Consider the following 20,704-nt stretch of genomic DNA (forward strand, 5'->3'; position numbering starts at 1 on the left):
GAAGTCTTCACGCTTATTGATGTATTTCAGCACTGCAGTTTCCTCTGCTTGGAGCGACAGTGAAGTGGGCAGGGCAGTATGGATTTCATCTCTTACATCTGCAAACAGAGTCCGAACATCAGACAGGATGGCATTGTCTCCCTCAATCCGTGCAATGGCTACTGCTATATGTTTCAGGAGTTTCAGGCTGATTACCACTCTCTTCCAGTATACATAATCCAGGAGGATCCTCTTGATGGGGCTGTCCATATCGGCAGACTGTGATATGGCCATTTCTTGGAGAGACTCCTTCCCCTCCAGGAGACTGTCAAACATGAAGACAATAACACCCCAACTGGTGTTGCTGGGCAGCTTCAATGTGGTGCTCTTATTCTTCTCACTTTGCTTGGTGAGGTAGATTGCTGCTATAGCTTGATGACCCTTCCCATACCTAACCATTTCCTTGGCTCTCTTGTAGAGTGTATCCATTGTTTTCAGTGCCATGATGTCCTTGAGGAGCAGATTCAATGCATGAGCAGCACAGCCAATGGGTGTGATGTGAGGGTAGGACTCCTACTTTAGACCAAGTAGCTTTCATGTTCGCAGCATTGTCTGTCACCAGTGCAAATACCTTCTGTGGTCCAAGGTCATTGACTACCTTCAGCTCATCTGCAATGTAGAGACCAGTGTGTATGTTGTCCCTTGTGGCTGTGCTCTTGTAGAATATTGGTTGAGGGGTGGCGATTCTGTAGTGAATTATTCCTTGCCCACGAACGTTCGACCACCCATCAGAGATGATTGCAATACAATCTGCTTTCTCTATGATTTGCTTGACCTTCACTTGAACTATGCATCCAGCAAATGAATAGATAAAGCATGTCTGGTTGGAGGGTGTATGCTGGGCGAAGAACATTCAGAAATCTTTTCCAATACACATTGCCTGTGAGCATCAGAGGTGAACCAGTTGCATACACAGCTCAAGCAAGACATTCATCTGCATTTCTCTGACTACGTTCCTCCATTGAGTCAAAAAGACTTCTGATCCCAGGAGGACCATGAGCTGTTGCTATCGATGAGGTGCCTGATTCATCATTTTCACCTTGAATAGAAGAAGAGGGACTTATGTCAGAGGTTGCCTGTTGTGAGCGCTGAGGGAACTTTATGCACTTGGCCAGATGATTCTGCATCTTTGTTGCATTCTTCACATATGATTTGGCACAGTACTTGCAAATGTAAACATATTTTCCTTCTACATTAGCTGCAGTGAAATATCTCCTGTAAAGATTAGAAAGAAATTGGTTAAAAAAAAAACGAAATACTATTCCATGTACAGATAAATTGTTAAGCAATGAGATTAAACAACTCCTTTGTAAGACTCATATCTTAAAATGAAACATGTATGGAAACAGGTGAATTAACACTCCTCAGTTAGCAGGCTCAAGCAAGCTAAAACCCAAACGGTAGCAAAAACTAACTAGCAGAAATTGTTAACAAGTTATAAATTATTTAAACACACTTTGCTGTAGGCTACTATTTACTAGGTAACAAAAAAGAATGTATGTCATATAAAATATATTCACCCCACCAGGTATTGTCGTTCTGCCCTGAACAAGGCAGTTAACCCACTGTTCCTCGGCCATCATTGAAAATAATAATTTGTTCTTAACTGACTTTCCTAGTTAAATACATGTAAAATAAAAAATGCAATCAAAACTTACCAGAAAGCTTGTAGTCCTTGGCTCAGACAGTGTAGTAGTGTGGGCTCAATAGCATCTCATTTAGTGTGCAATATCTTGAGAGTGCACTGCACATGCACTGTTGCAGTTCCATTGAATTGGGGATAGTTTAACCAAAATATGCCACAAGACCTAGAATTGCCTTATGTGTGTCCCACAAAAATCGATGTAAAATTCCCCAAATTCCCGGGCTTACCTACCCATGTAACATTTCTGGAAATTTAGAGGAAAGTTACCAACCTTTGCAACCCTAGACACAATTTTAATGATATATTTTTGTATATTTCATTACCGCTGGGAAGCCCTAATTCTGCCCTGCATGCATTAGTTGGTGTATTTCTTTGGTCTTGTAAAATTTTACTAAATAATTCTGCATGTAGGGCTTCAATTGGATGTCCAGTTTGAAGAGTGGCCCCCAAACCTCACTTCCGTAAATAGCTATTGGTGTGATTACGCTGTCAAATATTTTGGTCCAAATTCTAATTGGGGTGTTGATTTTAGAATAATAATTCTCTCTTTCTCTCCAGGAGGCAAGACAGACACGGCCTCCTCCTCTTCCTCCTCCAGATCTACCAGTCCCACCAGCCAGCTCTTCAGTCCTAAAGAGGGGGTCACAGGACCTCCCTATACCACTGGGCCCCCCTATACGTCAAACCCCAACACAGCCCCTACACAGCCCGTCTTCAAGTAAGTGACATTCTGAAATTGACAGTTGAGGGATTGTGTGTGTGTGTGTGTGTGTGTGTGTGTATATGTATATGTACAGTGGTGCAAAAAAGTATTTAGTCAGCCACCAATTGTGCAAGTTCTCCCACTTAAAAAGATGAGGCCTGTAATTTTCATCATAGGTAGACTTCAACTATGACAGACAAAATGAGAAAAAAAATCCAGAAAATCACATTGTAGGATTTTTAATGAATTTATTTGCAAATTATGGTGGAAAATAAGTATTTGGTCACCTACAAACAAGCAAGATTTCTGGCTCTCACAGACCTGTAGGCTCTCACAGACCTGTAGGCTCCTCCTCTTGTCCTCCACTCGTTACCTGTATTAATGGCACCTATTTGAACTTGAACAATTATACTATTATTCTGACATTTCACATTCTTAAAATAAAGTGGTGAACCTAACTGACCTAAGACAGGGAATTTTTACTAGGATTAAATGTCAGGAATTGTGGAAAAACTGAGTTTAAATGTATTTGGCTAAGGTGTATGTAAACTTCCGACTTCAACTGTACATGTAGGTATTGTTAAAGTTACTATGTATATATGATAAACAGAAAGTAGCAGCAGAGGGGTTGGTGGGTGGGGGGTGGCAGGACACAATGCAAATAGTTTGGGTAGCTGTTTATTACCTGTTCAGGAGTCTTATGGCTTGGGGGTAAAATCTGTTTAGAAGCCTTTTGGTCCTAGACTTGGGGCTCCAGTACCGCTAGTCATGCGGTTGCAGAGAGAACAGTCTATGACTTTTAGGGCCTTCCTCTGACACCGCCTGGTATAGAGGTCCTGGATGGCAGGCAGCTGTGATGTACTGGACCGTAGGCAATACCCCACAATCAAATAAAGAAACTGTATGTAGACACACAATACAACTACATTATGTCATTATGATGCCATTACCTGTCATTATGTCATTATGATGCCATTACCTGTCATTATGATGTCATTACCTGTCATTAAGATCACAATGGCTTATAGAAAAGAAACAGATATGAATACTTTTCTTCATTTCAGCAGTTATCATACACCATTATTAAAAAATAGTTCACCATGTAGCCAACTCCTGCACATTTGTTTTGACACACCTACTCATTCTAGGCTTTTTCTATATTTGTATTTTCTTCATTGTAGAATAATAATGAAGACATCAGAACTATGAAATAACACATATGGAATTATAGTAAATGTAGTAGTAATAGTAAATGTAGTAGTAAATATATTTTTAGATTCTTCAAAGTAGCCAGCCTTTGCCTTAATGACAGCTTTGCACACTCTTGGAATTCTCTCAACCAGCTTCATGAGGTATTCCCCTGGAATTAATTTCAATTAACAGGCGTGCCTTGTTAAAAGTTAATTTGTGGAATTTCTTTCCTTAACGTGTTTGAGCCAATCAGTTGTGTTGTGACAAAGTAGGAGTCGTATACAGAAGATAGCCCTATTTGGTAGAAGATCAAGTCCATATTATGGCAAGAACAGCTCAAATAAGCAAAGAGAAACGACAGTCCATCATTACTTTAAGACATGAAGGTCAGTCAATACAGAGCATTTCAAGAACTTTGAAAGTTGCTTCAAGCGTAGTCACAAAACCCATCAAGAGTTATGATAAAACTGGCTCATGAGGACCACCACAGGAAAGGAATAACCAGAGTTACCTCTGCTGCAGAGGATAAGTTCATTAGAGTTAACTGCACCTCAGATTGCAGCCCAAATTAATGCTCCACGGAGTTCAAGTAACAGACATCTCAACATCAACTGTTCAGAGTGAATCAGGCCTTCATGGTCAAATTGCTGCAAAAAAACACTACTAAAGGACACCAATAATAAGAAGAGAATTGCTTGGGCCAAGAAACACAAGCAATGGACATTATACCGGTGGAAATCAAGTCCAAATTTGAGATTTTTGGTTCCAACTGCCATGTCTTTGTGAGCCGTACAGTAGATTAATGGATGATCTCCGCATGTGTGGTTCCCAGCGTGAAGCATGGAGGAGGAGGTTTGATGATGTGGGGGTGCTTTGCTGGTGACACTGTCAGTGATTTATTTAGAATTCAAGGCACACGAAACCAGCATGGCTACCACAGCATTCTGCAGCGATACGCCATCCCATTTGGTTTGTGCTTAGTGGGAATATAATTTGTTTTTCAACAGGACAATGACCCAACACACCTCCAGGCTGTGTAATGTCTATTTAACCAAGAAGGAGAGTGATGGATTGCTGCATCAGATGACCTGGCCTCCACAATCACCCAACCTCAACCCAATTGAGATGGTTTGGGATGAGTTGGACCACAGAGTGAAGGAAAAGCAGCCAACAAGTGCTCAGCATATGTGGGAACTCCTTCAAGACGGTTGGAAAAGCATTCTAGGTGAAGCTGTTTGAGAGAATGCCAAGAGTGTGCAAAGCTGTCAACAAGGCAAAGGGTGGCCACTTTGTAGTAACCACATATTACACAGTGACCCCAGGTTTGGTAAAGCGTTTGAATCCCCACGAGGTGGATAAGAGAGTTTTCCTATGAGACCCTCAAATTTACAGGATTGTTTAGTAAGGTCAGATTTGCCTTGTTTTTCATGACTATCATTCCTGAAGGCAATATCCCTGCTATGATCAGAGGGAACTCTCTTGTCCATCCCCATTCAGGTGAGATGATAAAGGTTCCAGGTGGAATAACATGTAACACAAAATGTGTTATATATCCTTATGTGTTCCTGTAACCTTTGTTATGTCACCAAACGTGAACTTAAGACAAGGATATGTGAGCATAAGAGCTCCGTTGGCAACCACAAGGAAAAATCACCTGTTGCCGGGCATTTTCAAAAGCCAAAGTCATGAACTAAGTGCTTTACGTTGTATAGACATTGAATTGGTGAAGGCGCCACGTAGCGGAGGAGATGGGGGGGGGTAAATGACTTCTCCAAAGAGAGACATATAGGATAGACGGTTGGGAACTCTTGCCCCAGCAGGCCTTAATGAGGAATGTTCTTTTTCTTGTTGTTTGTAGTGTTATCAATAGGCCAAACACTTTGGTAATTACATCACACTGTAATTGTATTGATTGTCTATGTATCTTTATTAGATGGTCATGTTTCCCCCACAGCCCTCTCTGCTGGGATCTCTTGTTTGGGCCAATACTGATTGGGAATTTTTGAATTATGCCTGTGAATTATGCCTGTGAATTATGCCTGTGAGGTTGTTGTGACATTGATTGTCATTGCCTTGAATGCTGAAGAAGGGCTCAATTTAAGTTTATTTACCGGAGTGCTGTCCTATTTCTGTTATTTTATTTAGTCATGACCACAGTCGGTGTGTTAGTCTGAACTATTGACTCTCATCTCTTGCCACCTCCCGACAGTGTCTTTCTGATTATTTCTCTCTCTCTCTGTCTCTCTCTCTCTCTCTCTCTCTCTCTCTCTCTCTCTCTCTCTCTCTCTGTCTCTCTGTCTCTCTCTGTCTCTGTCTCTCTGTCTCTCTCTCTGTCTCTCTGTCTCTCTGTCTCTCTCTCTCTGTCTCTGTCTCTGTCTCTCTCTCTCTCTCTCTCTCTCTCTCTCTCTCTCTCTCTCTCTCTCTCTCTCTCTCTGTCTCTCTGTCTCTCTGTCTCTCTGTCTCTCTCTCTCTCTCTCTGTCTCTCTGTCTCTCTGTCTCTCTCTGTCTCTGTCTCTCTGTCTCTCTCTGTCTCTCTGTCTCTCTGTCTCTCTGTCTCTCTCTGTCTCTGTCTCTCTGTCTCTCTCTCTCTCTCTCTCTCTCTCTCTCTCTCTCTCTCTGTCTCTCTCTCTCTCTCTCTCTCTCTCTCTGTCTCTCTCTCTCTGTCTCTGTCTCAATTTCAATTTAAGGGTTTTATTGGCATGGGAAACATATGTGAACATTGCCAAAGCAAGTGAAGTAGATAATAAACAAAAGTGAAATTAACAATAAAAATTAACAGTAAACATAACACTTGCATTAAAAACATTTCAAATGTCATATTATGTGCAAATAGTTCAAATAGAAAAGGGAAAATAAATGAACATAAATATGGGTTGTATTTACATTGATGTTTGTTCTTCACTGGTTGCCCTTTTCTTGTGGCAACAGGTCACAAATCTTGCTGCTGTGATGGCACACTGGTATTTCACCCAGTAGAAATGGGAGTTTATCAAAATTGGGTTTGTTTAATCTGAGGGAAATATGTCTCTAATATGCTCATACATTTGTCAGGACGTTAGGAAGTGCAGCTCAGTTTCCACCTCATTGTCTCTCTCTCTCTCTCTCTCCCTAGTGACAGCATCATTCAGTTGATATGCATCTCAAAAGGAACAGGCCTGGGCCTCATCATCAAGGGCGGAGCTAACCGAGCCGAGGGACCAATGGTGTTGATTCAGGAAATAGTGCCTGGAGGAGACTGCCAGAGGGTGACTTGTCACTATGTTTACCTTCTGATACTGGGGGAATCAGGGGTTACACAGGGGTTTTGTGTGAATACATAATAAAGTGTGAGATGTTAGTTAAGGCATAAAATAACTACAACTATGTTTTTTATTTTTTTGAAACAAGTAATTTTTTTCATTTCACTTCACCAATTTGGACTTCTTTGTGTGTGTCCATTACATGAAATCCAAATAAAAATCAATTTAAATTACAGGTTGTAATGCAACAAAATTGGAAAAACGCCAAGGGGGATGAGTACTTTTGCAAGGCACTGTATTCTCTACCTGTATTTAACTAATAAAATAACTATATCCTAATGCCCTAAAGATATTCTCTGTATTTAATGCCCTAAAGATATTCTCTACCTGTATTTAACTGATATTGACCATATTGTTATCATATTACAATGAAACCATGACCCTTGACCCTTGATGTAGTTTGTGTTTCATATGACAGGACGGTAGACTACAGCCAGGAGACCAGCTGGTATCGATTAATAAGGAGTCGTTAATCGGAGTGACTTATGAGGAGGCTAGAAGTATCCTGACACGCACCAAACTCAGGTGGGGGCGCACCTTTATGACTTCACTTGAATATGTATTGACAGGATAAACCTCCTGAGGTCCACCATCTTGTTTTCAAGGTTCCTGTATAAACAGACAGTAGTAGAAGAGTAAACACATCCATCTTTATTGTAATGTGTCCAGAACAATCTCTGAGGGAATCGTGTGAACTATAACGTAGAGTGCATTCAAATGGCAGCCTATTCAATAGTGCACGACCTTTGACTTGATCCCTATGGGCCCATGTCAAAAAATAGTGCACTATATAGGGAATAGGGTGCCATTTGGGACGCAATCTATAAACTACATTCAAAGTAGTCCAATCCATTCTCAATTCTCCCTTCTGTCTGTCCTTCTCCAGACCAGACCCTACGGTGGAGATAGCGTTTATGAGACACAGGACTTCCACCAGTTCTGCTTCCTCCAGCAGTGGTCCCCAGGGTCCTTTCACCCCACAGGGCGCAGCCAGTGGAGCCTCCTCAGTGCCCCCCACCAGGAGAGGGACCCTGGCTGTACTGGGGGCCCTGCCTCCCCCTCGGTCACTGCTCCAGCACAGGAGAACCACGCTCCCTGCAGCCCTCCCTGGAGCTCCCCTGGTGGTACCCAAGATCACCTCCACCCTCAACCCCGCCAGCGAGACCCTGCCTTCTGTCAACCTCAGCCAGGTTTGGGACGAATGCACACACGCACATACACACCCCCATAGGGTTTTCTGTGAATATGGTTATTCCTCCTTATGGTATTAATAGTTGGTGTGGTTGTAGGATGTGGTGTTGTGTGTAATGTTCCCTCTAAGCTGCACGCGTACGCCATAGCGAGAATTAGGAGATTGAACTTCACTCAACTTTAGAGAGCAGTGGTCACCAACCGGTCGATCACGATTAACTTGTCGATCTCCAAGGCTTTCCTAGTCGATCGCCAAACATTTCAGTAAAAAAAAACAATGATAAAGCCTTGTGTTCCTATGTTGATTTGTCTCGGGCTGTTGGCAGTAGGTGCACCCGATTCAGCTGCCGTGCGCGGGGTAGACCAACTGTTGCCATTTTGAACTATTTAATTTGTTTAAAGGTACAAATTTTTGTTGTACAAAAAAGTGCACTATAGGCCTACCGCTGGCCAATCGGATGACTCAGATCACTGTCTGCAGTAACGTAGCAGGCATAAAAGGTAGCTACAGAGTTGATACGGTGAGATTTCTAAACGTTTAAAACTATGACTAGAGAGAGACGGTCAACAAATACAGCAAAGAGATGAGTGACTTCATGTTTAAGTTCTTACTCAGCACCGTCAACACTTTGTATTCAACACTTTGTATTCAACACTTTGAGCACCCATAAAATGCACGTTCTTCCTATTTCCACTCAGAGCCACAAGCACTGCAGAAGTAATGAATGAGTAGGAAAGGATCTATAGGCTTGCGTTATTATTAGCAGCTTGGGTCTTTTTTAATATCAAGGAATATTGAACGTTCTCTGTTCATAGGAGTAACAACATGAATTTGTGCATGAGGCAGAAATAATGCAGTACGACTCGAGTTTCGCCATCAGCTGGAAGTCCCTTTTTTGGTCAGCGGAGGAAAGGGAGAGCGGAGGGATGTTGAGAAGTTGACCCTCAGTCTGCTGCTCTCTCCCGCCACTGAGACTGGCCATCACATGCAGGCACCATCAGCCCAGTAAAATAAATAAAAAGCTCATTATTTAAATGTATGCTCACTCAGCTGTGCCTCACAATACAACAACAGTTCTATTACCAGTGTGATCATATAGCCTACGTCAAATGTAGAAATACTATTGTAAAAATATGGCCCGAACAACAATGCATTGGCAGGGCAATTCAAGCAAAACCAATATGCGGTGATAATGTGTTGGGCCTATAGCTTACAGCACAAACCTCATTGATACAGTACTGTTTTAAATTGGTTATGTTGTAAACAGCAAAAAAGAAACATCCCTTTTTCAGGACCCTGTCTTTCAAAAATAATTCATAAAAATCAAAATATCTTCACAGATCTTCATTGTAAAGGGTTTAAACACTGTCTCCAATGCTTCTTCAATGAACCATAAACAATGAATGAACATGCACCTGTGGAACAGTCATTAAGACACTAACAGCTTACAGACGGTAGGCAATTAAGGTCGCAGTTCTGAAAACTTTAGGACACTAAAGAGGCCTTTCTACTGACTCTGAAAAACACCAAACGAAAGATGCCCAGGGTCCCTGCTCATCTGCGTGAATGTGCCTTAGACATGCTGCAAGGATGCATCAGGACTGCAGATGTGGCCAGGGCAATAAATTGCAATGTCCGTATTGTGAGAAGCCTAAGACAGCACTACAGGGAGACAGGACGGACAGCTGATCGCCCTCGCAGTGGCAGACCACGTGTAACAACACCTGCACATGATCGGTACATCCAAATATCACACCTGCGGGACAGGTACAGGATGGCAACAACAACTGCCCGAGTTAAACCAAGAATGCACAATCCCTCCATCAGTGCTCAGACTGTCCGCAATAGGCTGAGAGAGGCTGGACTGAGGGCTTGTAGGCCTGTTGTAAGGCAGGTCCTCACCACACATCACCGGCTACAACGTCGCCTACGGGCACAAACCCACCGTCACTGGACCAGACAGGACTGGCAAAAAGTGCTCTTCACTGACAAGTCGCGGTTTTGTCTCACCAGGGGTGATGGTCGGATTCGCGTTTATCAACGAAGGAATGACCGTTACACCGAGGCCTGTACTCTGGAGCGGGATCAATTTGGAGGTGGAGGGTCCGTCATGGTCTGGGGCGCTGTGTCACAGCATCATCAGACTGAGCTTGTTGACATTGCAGGCAATCTCAACGCTGTGCGTTACAGGGAAGACATCCTCCTTCCTCATGTAGTACCCTTCCTGTAGGCTCCTCCTGACATGACCCTCCAGCATGACAATGCCACCAGCCATAGTGCTCGTTCTGTTTGTGATTTCCTGCAAGACAGGAATGTCAGTGTTCTGCCATGGCCAGGAAAAAGCCCGGATCTCAATCCCATTAAGCACGTCTGGGACCTGTTGGATCGGAGGGTGAGGGCTAGGGCCATTCCCCCCAGAAATGTCCGGGAACATGCAGGTGCCTTGGTGGAAGAGTGGGGTAACATCTCAAAGCAAGAACTGGCAAATCTGGTGCAGTCCATGAGGAGGAGATGCACTGCAGTACTTAATGCAGCTGGTGGCCACACCAGATACTGACAGTTACTTTTGATTTTTACCCCCCCCCCCTTTGTTCAGGGACACATTACTCCATTTCTGTTAGTCACATGTCTGTGGAACTTGTACAGTTTATGTCTGTTGTTGAATCTTGTTATGTTCATACAAATATTTACACATGTTAAGTTCGCTGAAAATAAACGCAGTGAGAGGACGTTTATTTTTTTGCTGAGTTTCAAGTCAGGTTGACTCTAAGTGATCTTGACTCAGAAAAGGTTGGTGACTACTGTTCTAGAGTTTTCCCTGTTAACACTATCAATGTTTCCCTTTACTGTGGCAATTGTGATCGAATCAACGCAATATTAGCCACTTTCAAAGCAACATACCGAAACAAAACTAACTGTGCAAGAGATTTTGTTGTAGGCAGAACGCATCGGAGTAAGATTCTATTGCATTGGCACGCATTACTCAGCCCGTACTCTACACAGACTGGTGTGGCATAAACAATCAGAGCTGCAGTAGGTATATTGTAAATACAAATAGACCATTGCCAAACATGGATCTGTGTCATTTACTTTGAACTGGACTGTGTTTACAGTATGAGCGATTGTGAGTAGATGCACTTGTTTTGAGATCAAAGCGAGAGCTGCATGTAGGCATGTGCACATTTTGTTCATATTCTTTGCTAGTTAGTGAGTTATTAAGTAACCTATAGGCAGAGTGTAGCATAATTTGTCTGATTCTCTGTAGTAATGGTATGGGAATAATAATGCATTTTATTTTGTAAAGTGTTTTTTTGTATCAAACAAGTCAACAACAATTTCAGTCACCTCGTTGTCTGAAGGACAAGTGGATAAACAGGTTAATGTCAAGCCCTGCCACTTAAAGCGGGTACAGTCTCAGTGTTCACAGTAAACACTTGATGGGAATTACACAGAATTTTCAAAACATTCAAGCTTGCACTCATCAGACCTGAAATTTGCCCAGAGCCTAAAACAATTATAGGGAACATTAGTTGTATGTTGTGGTGGTAATGTGGTGGTGTGGTTGTGTCCTGCAGGTGCGAATGAGGACAGAACAGACGTGTGTCTCCTCCCCTCCTCAGAGTCCCAGCACCACAGACGCCAAGCCTGGTGAGAAACCTGTCTATTTCTCTATATCTCTGTATCTCTGTCTCGGTTTTTCCTCTCTTTCCCCCTCTCATTTTTTTCTCTCTCAGCTCTCTCTCTCTCTCTCTCTCTCTCTCTCAGCCTCTCTCTCTCAGCCTCTCTCTCTCTCTCTCTCTCAGCCTCTCTCTCTCTCTCTCTCTCAGCTCTCTCTCAGCCTCTCTCTCTCTCTCTCTCAGCCTCTCTCTCTCTCTCTCTCTCTCTCTCAGCCTCTCTCTCTCTCTCTCTCTCTCTCAGCCTCTCTCTCTCTCTCTCTCTCTCAGCCTCCTCTCTCTCTCTCTCTCTCAGCCTCTCTCTCTCTCTCTCTCTCTCAGCCTCTCTCTCATTCTTCTTCCCCACTCTGTCTTACCTTCACCTTGGCCTCTGGGCTAATATAACTACACTGACATTTCTGAAAACAGCCGGACCAGAAAGTGCTTTAGTGAGTTGTTGTTGATGTACATTTCTGAACACCGTGTCCAATCGCTTTAGGACATGTTCCAGTCCTGCCCTCGGATACACCTACAATTAGAATGCATCACAAATGTCACCCCAATTCCTATGTAGTGCACTTCTTTTGATCAAGGCCAATTGGCCTCTGGTTTAAAGTAGTGTACTATATACATGGAATACGGTGCCATTTTGGGACTCATACCTGTAAGTGGAATCTACGTGGAAACAGATCACAGCAGGTCATAAAGAAGAGATACTAGTTAAACGAGCTCGTGCCTTTTTAGCCCTTATTTCTCTGAAGAGGACAGAGTCATGTCATAAACTCAGTCTGTGAGTACAGGCAAACTGTTCCTACATGTACATACTACCTCAACTAACCAGTGCCCCCGCACATTGACTCTGTACCGGTACCCCCCTGTATATATTGTTATTTTTTACTGCTGATCTTTAATTACTTGTTACTTTTATCTCTTATTCGTATCCGTATTTAAACAAAAATGCACTGTTGGTTAGGGGCTCGTAAGTAAGCATTTCACTGTAAGGTCTGTTGTATTCCTGGACCGAGTTTGGGAAACCCTGGTCTATAGTAGGCCGTAAGGGCCCTGGTCTATAGTAGGCCGTAAGGGCCCTGGTCAAAAGTAATACACTATAAAGGGAATATGGAGCCATTTGGGAACCTGAGCTCAGATTAGTATAGAGGAGGCTGTAGTGATGTGGCATGCAGCTTGGAAGGAGGAAATTAGGCAGGTGGGAGATGCTTGGATCTGATGGGGTCACAAACAAGACATTCTGTCCGCCTCCGTCCCAATAACATGTTGTCATCTTCCGGATGGAATCCCTTGTCAGAAAAATGTTCTTCAGAGCGCTTTGGAATGATGATGAATGGTGTCTGGATGCTGGCTGTTCTGTGTTGCTCAACATGTCAATAATCAGTTGACACAGAGGTGTGAATAATTAGCACATAGGCTTCCTTCAAATGTTGCCCAACATGTTCATGTTCAGGTGGTCAGGTGGTGCAGCAGTATAATCAGATATGACTCCTGTGCACACGTTTACTACATTTACCTGTTTACTACATTTACCTGTTTACTGCATTTACCTGTTTACTGCATTTACCTGTTTACTGCATTTACCTGTTTACTGCATTTACCTGTTTACTGCATTTACCTGTTTACTGCATTTACCTGTTTACTGCATTTACCTGTTTACTGCATTTACCTGTTTACTGCATTTACCTGTTTACTGCATTTACCTGTTTACTGCATTTACCTGTTTACTGCATTTACCTGTTTACTACATTTACCTGTTTACTGCATTTACCTGTTTACTACATTTACCTGTTTACTACATTTACTTCTACACGTTTACTGCGTTTGTGAGCAAAACCTAAAACTGTTTTGCATATGTTAACTACCTGCCTTAGCTACAGTAAGTACCTGAACTACTAATTCACCACTTTCAAAATTTCAATTTGTAATAACAATAACAGTCCATTTATCCAGAGTTACAGTCATGCTTGCATCCATTTTACGTACGGGTGGTTCCAGGAATTTAACCCACTATCCTTGCATTGCAAGCACCATGCTCTACCTACAGAGCTACAGAGGACTGTATCTGTATCTGTCTGTCAGAGGACTGTATCTGTCTGTCAGAGGACTGTATCTGTCTGTCAGAGGACTGTATCTGTCTGTCAGTGGACTGTATCTGTCTGTCAGAGGACTGTATCTGTCTGTCAGAGGACTGTATCTGTCTGTCAGAGGACTGTATCTGTATCTGTCTGTCAGAGGACTGTATCTGTATCTGTCTGTCAGAGGACTGTATCTGTATCTGTCTGTCAGAGGACTGTATCTGTATCTGTCTGTCAGAGGACTGTATCTGTATCTGTCTGTCAGAAGACTGTATCTGTCTGTATCTGTCTGTCAGAGGACTGTATCTGTCTGTCAGAGGACTGTATCTGTCTGTCAGAGGACTGTATCTGTATCTGTCTCAGAGGACTGTATCTGTCTGTCAGAGGACTGTATCTGTCTGTCAGAGGACTGTATCTGTATCTGTCAGAGGACTGTATCTGTATCTGTCTGTCAGAGGACTGTATCTGTATCTGTCTGTCAGAGGACTGTATCTGTATCTGTCTGTCAGAGGACTGTATCTGTATCTGTCTGTCAGAGGACTGTATCTGTCTGTCAGAGGACTGTATCTGTCTGTCAGAGGTACTGTCAGAGGACTGTATCTGTCTGTCAGAAGACTGTATCTGTCTGTCAGAGGACTGTATCTGTCTGTCAGAGGACTGTATCTGTATCTGTCTGTCAGAGGACTGTGTCTGTCAGAGGACTGTATCTGTCTGTCAGAGGACTGTATCTGTCTGTCAGAGGACTGACTGTATCTGTCTGTCAGAGGACTGTATCTGTCTGTCAGAGGACTGTATCTGTCTGTCAGAGGACTGTATCTGTCTGTCAGAGGACTGTATCTGTCTGTCAGAGGACTGTATCTGTATCTGTCTGTCAGAGGACTGTATCTGTATCTGTCTGTCAGAGGACTGTATCTGTATCTGTCTGTCAGAGACTGTATCTGTATCTGTCTGTCAGAGGACTGTATCTGTCTGTCAGAGGACTGTATCTGTATCTGTCTGTCAGAGGACTGTATCTGTCTGTCAGAGGACTGTATCTGTATCTGTCTGTCAGAGGACTGTATCTGTCTGTCAGAGGACTGTATCTGTCTGTCAGAGGACTGTATCTGTATCTGTCTGTCAGAGGACTGTATCTGTATCTGTCTGTCAGAGGACTGTATCTGTATCTGTCTGTCAGAGGACTGTATCTGTCTGTCAGAGGACTGTATCTGTCTGTCAGAGGACTGTATCTGTATCTGTCTGTCAGAGGACTGTATCTGTCTGTCAGAGGACTGTATCTGTCAGAGGACTGTATCTGTCTGTCAGAGGACTGTATCTGTATCTGTCTGTCAGAGGACTGTATCTGTATCTGTCTGTCAGAGGACTGTATCTGTATCTGTCTGTCAGAGGACTGTATCTGTATCTGTCTGTCAGAGGACTGTATCTGTCTGTCAGAGGACTGTATCTGTCTGTCAGAGGACTGTATCTGTCTGTCAGAGGACTGTATCTGTCTGTCAGAGACTGTATCTGTATCTGTCTGTCAGAGGACTGTATCTGTCTGTCAGAGGACTGTATCTGTCTGTCAGTCAGAGACTGACTGTATCTGTCTGTCTGTATCTGTCTGTCAGAGGACTGTATCTGTCTGTCAGAGGACTGTATCTGTCTGTCAGAGGACTGTATCTGTCTGTCAGAGGACTGTATCTGTATCTGTCTGTCTGTATCTGTCTGTCAGAGGACTGTATCTGTATCTGTCTGTCAGAGGACTGTATCTGTATCTGTCTGTCAGAGGACTGTATCTGTCTGTCAGAGGACTGTATCTGTCTGTCAGAGGACTGTATCTGTCTGTCAGAGGACTGTATCTGTCTGTCAGAGGACTGTATCTGTATCTGTCTGTCAGAGGACTGTATCTGTCTGTCAGAGGACTGTATCTGTCTGTCAGAGGACTGTATCTGTATCTGTCTGTCAGAGGACTGTATCTGTATCTGTCTGTCAGAGGACTGTATCTGTCTGTCAGAGGACTGTATCTGTCTGTCAGAGGACTGTATCTGTATCTGTCTGTCAGAGGACTGTATCTGTCTGTCAGAGGACTGTATCTGTCTGTCAGAGGACTGTATCTGTCTGTCAGTAAGACTGTATCTGTCTGTCAGAGGACTGTATCTGTATCTGTCTGTCAGAGGACTGTCATCTGTCTGTCAGGACTGTATCTGTCTGTCAGAGGACTGTATCTGTCTGTCAGAGGACTGTATCTGTATCTGTCTGTCAGAGGACTGTATCTGTATCTGTCTGTCAGAGGACTGTATCTGTATCTGTCTGTCAGAGGACTGTATCTGTCTGTCAGAGGACTGTATCTGTCTGTCAGAGGACTGTATCTGTCTGTCAGAGGACTGTATCTGTCTGTCAGAGGACTGTATCTGTCTGTCAGAGGACTGTATCTGTATCTGTCTGTCAGAGGACTGTATCTGTCTGTCAGAGGACTGTATCTGTCTGTCAGAGGACTGTACTGTATCTGTCTGTCAGAGGACTGTATCTGTCTGTCAGAGGACTGTATCTGTCTGTCAGAGGACTGTATCTGTCTGTCAGAGGACTGTATCTGTATCTGTCTGTCAGAGGACTGTATCTCTGTCTGTCAGAGGACTGTATCTGTATCTGTCTGTCAGAGGACTGTATCTGTCTGTCAGAGGACTGTATCTGTCTGTCAGAGGACTGTATCTGTCTGTCTGTCAGAGGACTGTATCTGTCTGTCAGAGGACTGTATCTGTCTGTCAGAGGACTGTATCTGTCTGTCAGAGGACTGTATCTGTCTGTCAGAGGACTGTATCTGTATCTGTCTGTCAGAGGACTGTATCTGTATCTGTCTGTCAGAGGACTGTATCTGTCTGTCAGAGGACTGTATCTGTCTGTCAGAGGACTGTATCTGTATCTGTCTGTCAGAGACTGTATCTGTATCTGTCTGTCAGAGGGACTGTATCTGTCTGTCAGAGGACTGTATCTGTCTGTCAGAGGACTGTATCTGTGTCTGTCAGAGGACTGTATCTGTATCTGTATCTGTCAGAGGACTGTATCTGTCTGTCAGAGGACTGTATCTGTATCTGTCTGTCAGGACTGATCTGGTCTGTATCTGTATCTGTCTGTCAGAGGACTGTATCTGTATCTGTCTGTCAGAGGACTGTATCTGTGACTGTATCTGTCTGTCAGAGGACTGTATCTGTCTGTCAGAGGACTGTATCTGTCTGTCAGAGGACTGTATCTGTCTGTCAGAGGACTGTATCTGTCTGTCAGAGGACTGTATCTGTCTGTCAGAGGACTGTATCTGTATCTGTCTGTCAGAGGACTGTATCTGTATCTGTCTGTCAGTCAGGACTGTATCTGTCTGTCAGAGGACTGTATCAGAGGACTGTATCTGTCTGTCAGAGGACTGGACTGTCAGAGGACTGTATCTGTCTGTCAGAGGACTGTATCTGTCTGTCAGAGGACTGTATCTGTCTGTCAGAGGACTGTATCTGTCTGTCAGAGGACTGTATCTGTATCTGTCTGTCAGAGGCTGTATCTGTATCTGTCTGTCATCTGTCTGTCAGATGACTGTATCTGTATCTGTCTGTCAGAGGACTGTATCTTTATCTGTCTGTCAGAGGACTGTATCTGTATCTGTCTGTCAGAGGACTGTATCTGTCTGTTCAGAGGACTGTATCTGTCTGTCAGAGAGGACTGTATCTGTCTGTCAGAGGACTGTATCTGTCTGTCAGAGGACTGTATCTGTCTGTCAGAGGACTGTATCTGTCTGTCAGAGGACTGTATCTGTATCTGTCTGTCAGAGGACTGTATCTGTATCTGTCTGTCAGAGGACTGTATCTGTCTGTCAGAGGACTGTATCTGTATCTGTCTGTCAGAGGACTGTATCTGTATCTGTCTGTCAGAGGAAGACTGTATCTGTCTGTCAGAGGACTGTATCTGTCTGTCAGAGGACTGTCTGTCAGAGGACTGTATCTGTCTGTCAGAGGACTGTATCTGTCTGTCAGAGGACTGTATCTGTCTGTCAGAGGACTGTATCTGTATCTGTCTGTCAGAGGACTGTATCTGTATCTGTCTGTCAGAGGACTGTATCTGTATCTGTCTGTCAGAGGACTGATCTGTATCTGTCTGTCAGAGGACTGTATCTGTATCTGTCTGTCAGAGGACTGTATCTGTCTGTCAGAGGACTGTATCTGTCTGTCAGAGGACTGTATCTGTATCTGTCTGTCAGAGGACTGTATCTGTATCTGTCTGTCAGAGGACTGTATCTGTCTGTCAGAGGACTGTATCTGTCTGTCAGAGGACTGTATCTGTACTCTGTCTGTCAGAGGACTGTATCTGTATCTGTCTGTCAGAGGACTGTATCTGTATCTGTCTGTCAGAGGACTGTATCTGTCTGTCTGTATCTGTATCTGTCTGTCAGAGGACTGTATCTGTATCTGTCTGTCAGAGGACTGTATCTGTCTGTCAGAGGACTGTATCTGTCTGTCAGAGGACTGTATCTGTCTGTCAGAGGACTGTATCTGTCTGTCAGAGGACTGTATCTGTATCTGTCTGACTATCTGTCTGTCAGAGACTGATCTGTATCTGTCTGTCAGAGGACTGTATCTGTATCTGTCTGTCAGAACTGTATCTGTATCTGTCTGTCAGAGGACTGACTGTATCTGTCTGTCAGAGGACTGTATCTGTCTGTCAGAGGACTGTATCTGTCTGTCAGAGGACTGTATCTGTCTGTCAGAGGACTGTATCTGTATCTGTCTGTCAGAGGACTGTATCTGTATGTCTGTCAGAGGACTGTATCTGTATCTGTCTGTCAGAGGACTGTATCTGTCTGTCAGAGGACTGTATCTGTCAGAGGACTGTCAGAGGACTGTATCTGTCTGTCAGAGGACTGTATCTGTATCTGTCTGTCAGAGGACTGTATCTGTATCTGTCAGAGGACTGTATCTGTCTGTCAGAGGACTGTATCTGTATCTGTCTGTCAGAGGACTGTATCTTTATCTGTCTGTCAGAGGACTGTATCTGTATCTGTCTGTCAGAGGACTGTATCTGTCTGTCAGAGGACTGACTGTATCTGTATCTGTCTGTCAGAGGACTGTATCTGTATCTGTCTGTCTGTATCTGTCTGTCAGAGGACTGTATCTCTGTCAGAGGATCTGTATCTGTCTGTCAGAGGACTGTATCTATCTGTCTGTCAGAGGACTGACTGTATCTGTCTGTCAGAGGACTGTATCTGTATCTGTCTGTCAGAGGACTGGTCAGAGGACTGTATCTGTATCTGTCAGAGGACTATCTGTCTGTCAGAGGACTGTATCTGTCTGTCAGAGGTACTGTACTGTATCTGTCTGTCAGAGGACTGTATCTGTCTGTCAGAGGACTGTATCTGTCAGAGGACTGTATCTGTCTGTCAGAGGACTGTATCTGTATCTGTCTGTCAGAGTATCTGTATCTGTCTGTCTGTATCTGTCTGTCAGAAGACTGTATCTGTCTGTCAGAGACTGACTGTATCTGTCTGTCAGAGGACTGTATCTGTCTGTCAGAGGACTGTATCTGTCTGTCAGAGGACTGTACTGTATCTGTCTGTCAGAGGACTGTATCTGTATCTGTCTGTCAGAGGACTGTATCTGTATCTGTCTGTCAGAGGACTGTATCTGTCTGTCAGAGACTGCACTGTATCTGTATCTGTCTGTCAGAGGACTGTATCTGTATCTGTCTGTCAGAGGACTGTATCTGTCTGTCAGAGGACTGTATCTGTCTGTCTCAGAGGACTGTATCTGTCTGTCTGTCAGAGGTATCTGTCTGTCAGAGGACTGTATCTGTATCTGTCTGTCAGAGGACTGTATCTGTCTGTCAGAGGACTGTATCTCTGTCTGTCAGAGGACTGTATCTGTATCTGTCTGTCAGAGGACTGTATCTGTATCTGTCTGTCAGAGGACTGTATCTGTATCTGTCTGTCAGAGGACTGTATCTGTCTGTCAGAGACTGTATCTGTCTGTCAGAGGACTGTATCTGTCTGTCAGAGGACTGTATCTGTCTGTCAGAGGACTGTATCTGTATCTGTCTGTCAGAGGACTGTATCTGTCTGTCAGGACTGTATCTGTCTGTCAGAGGACTGTATCTGTCTGTCAGAGGACTGTATCTGTATCTGTCTGTCAGAGGACTGTATCTGTATCTGTCTGTCAGAGGATTGTATCTGTATCTGTCTGTCAGAGGACTGTATCTGTATCTGTATGTCAGAGGACTGTATCTGTATCTGTCTGTCAGAGGACTGTATCTGTCTGTCAGAGGACTGTATCTGTCTGTCAGAGGACTGTATCTGTCTGTCAGAGGACTGTATCTGTCTGTCAGCGGACTGTATCTGTCTGTCAGAGATCTGTATCTGTCTGTCAGAGGACTGTATCTGTATCTGTCTGTCAGAAGACTGTATCTGTCTGTCAGAAGACTATATCTGTCTGTCAGAGGACTGTATCTGTCTGTCAGAGGACTGTATCTGTCTGTCAGAGGACTGTATCTGTCTGTCAGAGGACTGTATCTGTCTGTCAGAGGACTGTATCTGTCTGTCAGAGGACTGTATCTGTCTGTCAGAGGACTGTATCTGTATCTGTCTGTCAGAGGACTGTATCTGTATCTGTCTGTCAGAGGACTGTATCTGTCTGTCAGAGGACTGTATCTGTCTGTCAGAGGACTGTATCTGTCTGTCAGAGGACTGTATCTGTCTGTCAGAGGACTGTATCTGTCTGTCAGAGGACTGTATCTGTCTGTCAGAGGACTGTATCTGTCTGTCAGAGGACTGTATCTGTATCTGTCTGTCAGAGGACTGTATCTGTCTGTCAGAGGACTGTATCTGTCTGTCAGAGGACTGTATCTGTCTGTCAGAGGACTGTATCTGTCTGTCAGAGGACTGTATCTG

The 20,704-nt window shown here is 43.8% G+C and overlaps 1 protein-coding gene across 1 annotated transcript in view; it reads left to right on the forward strand.

The window, feature by feature from the left end:
• Positions 1 to 20,704, forward strand: part of LOC112236149 (inaD-like protein) — a 55,820-nt gene that overhangs the window by 24,344 nt on the left and 10,772 nt on the right. The window contains exons 7-11 of the mRNA XM_042306297.1: positions 2,243 to 2,402; positions 6,691 to 6,823; positions 7,296 to 7,402; positions 7,764 to 8,067; positions 11,645 to 11,717. Of these exons, the coding sequence (XP_042162231.1) occupies positions 2,243 to 2,402; positions 6,691 to 6,823; positions 7,296 to 7,402; positions 7,764 to 8,067; positions 11,645 to 11,717 (777 nt within the window). The remainder of the gene's footprint in view (positions 1 to 2,242; positions 2,403 to 6,690; positions 6,824 to 7,295; positions 7,403 to 7,763; positions 8,068 to 11,644; positions 11,718 to 20,704) is intronic.

Source organism: Oncorhynchus tshawytscha, linkage group LG25 (genome assembly GCF_018296145.1).
Source record: "Oncorhynchus tshawytscha isolate Ot180627B linkage group LG25, Otsh_v2.0, whole genome shotgun sequence".
Taxonomy (NCBI): Eukaryota; Metazoa; Chordata; class Actinopteri; order Salmoniformes; family Salmonidae; genus Oncorhynchus; species Oncorhynchus tshawytscha.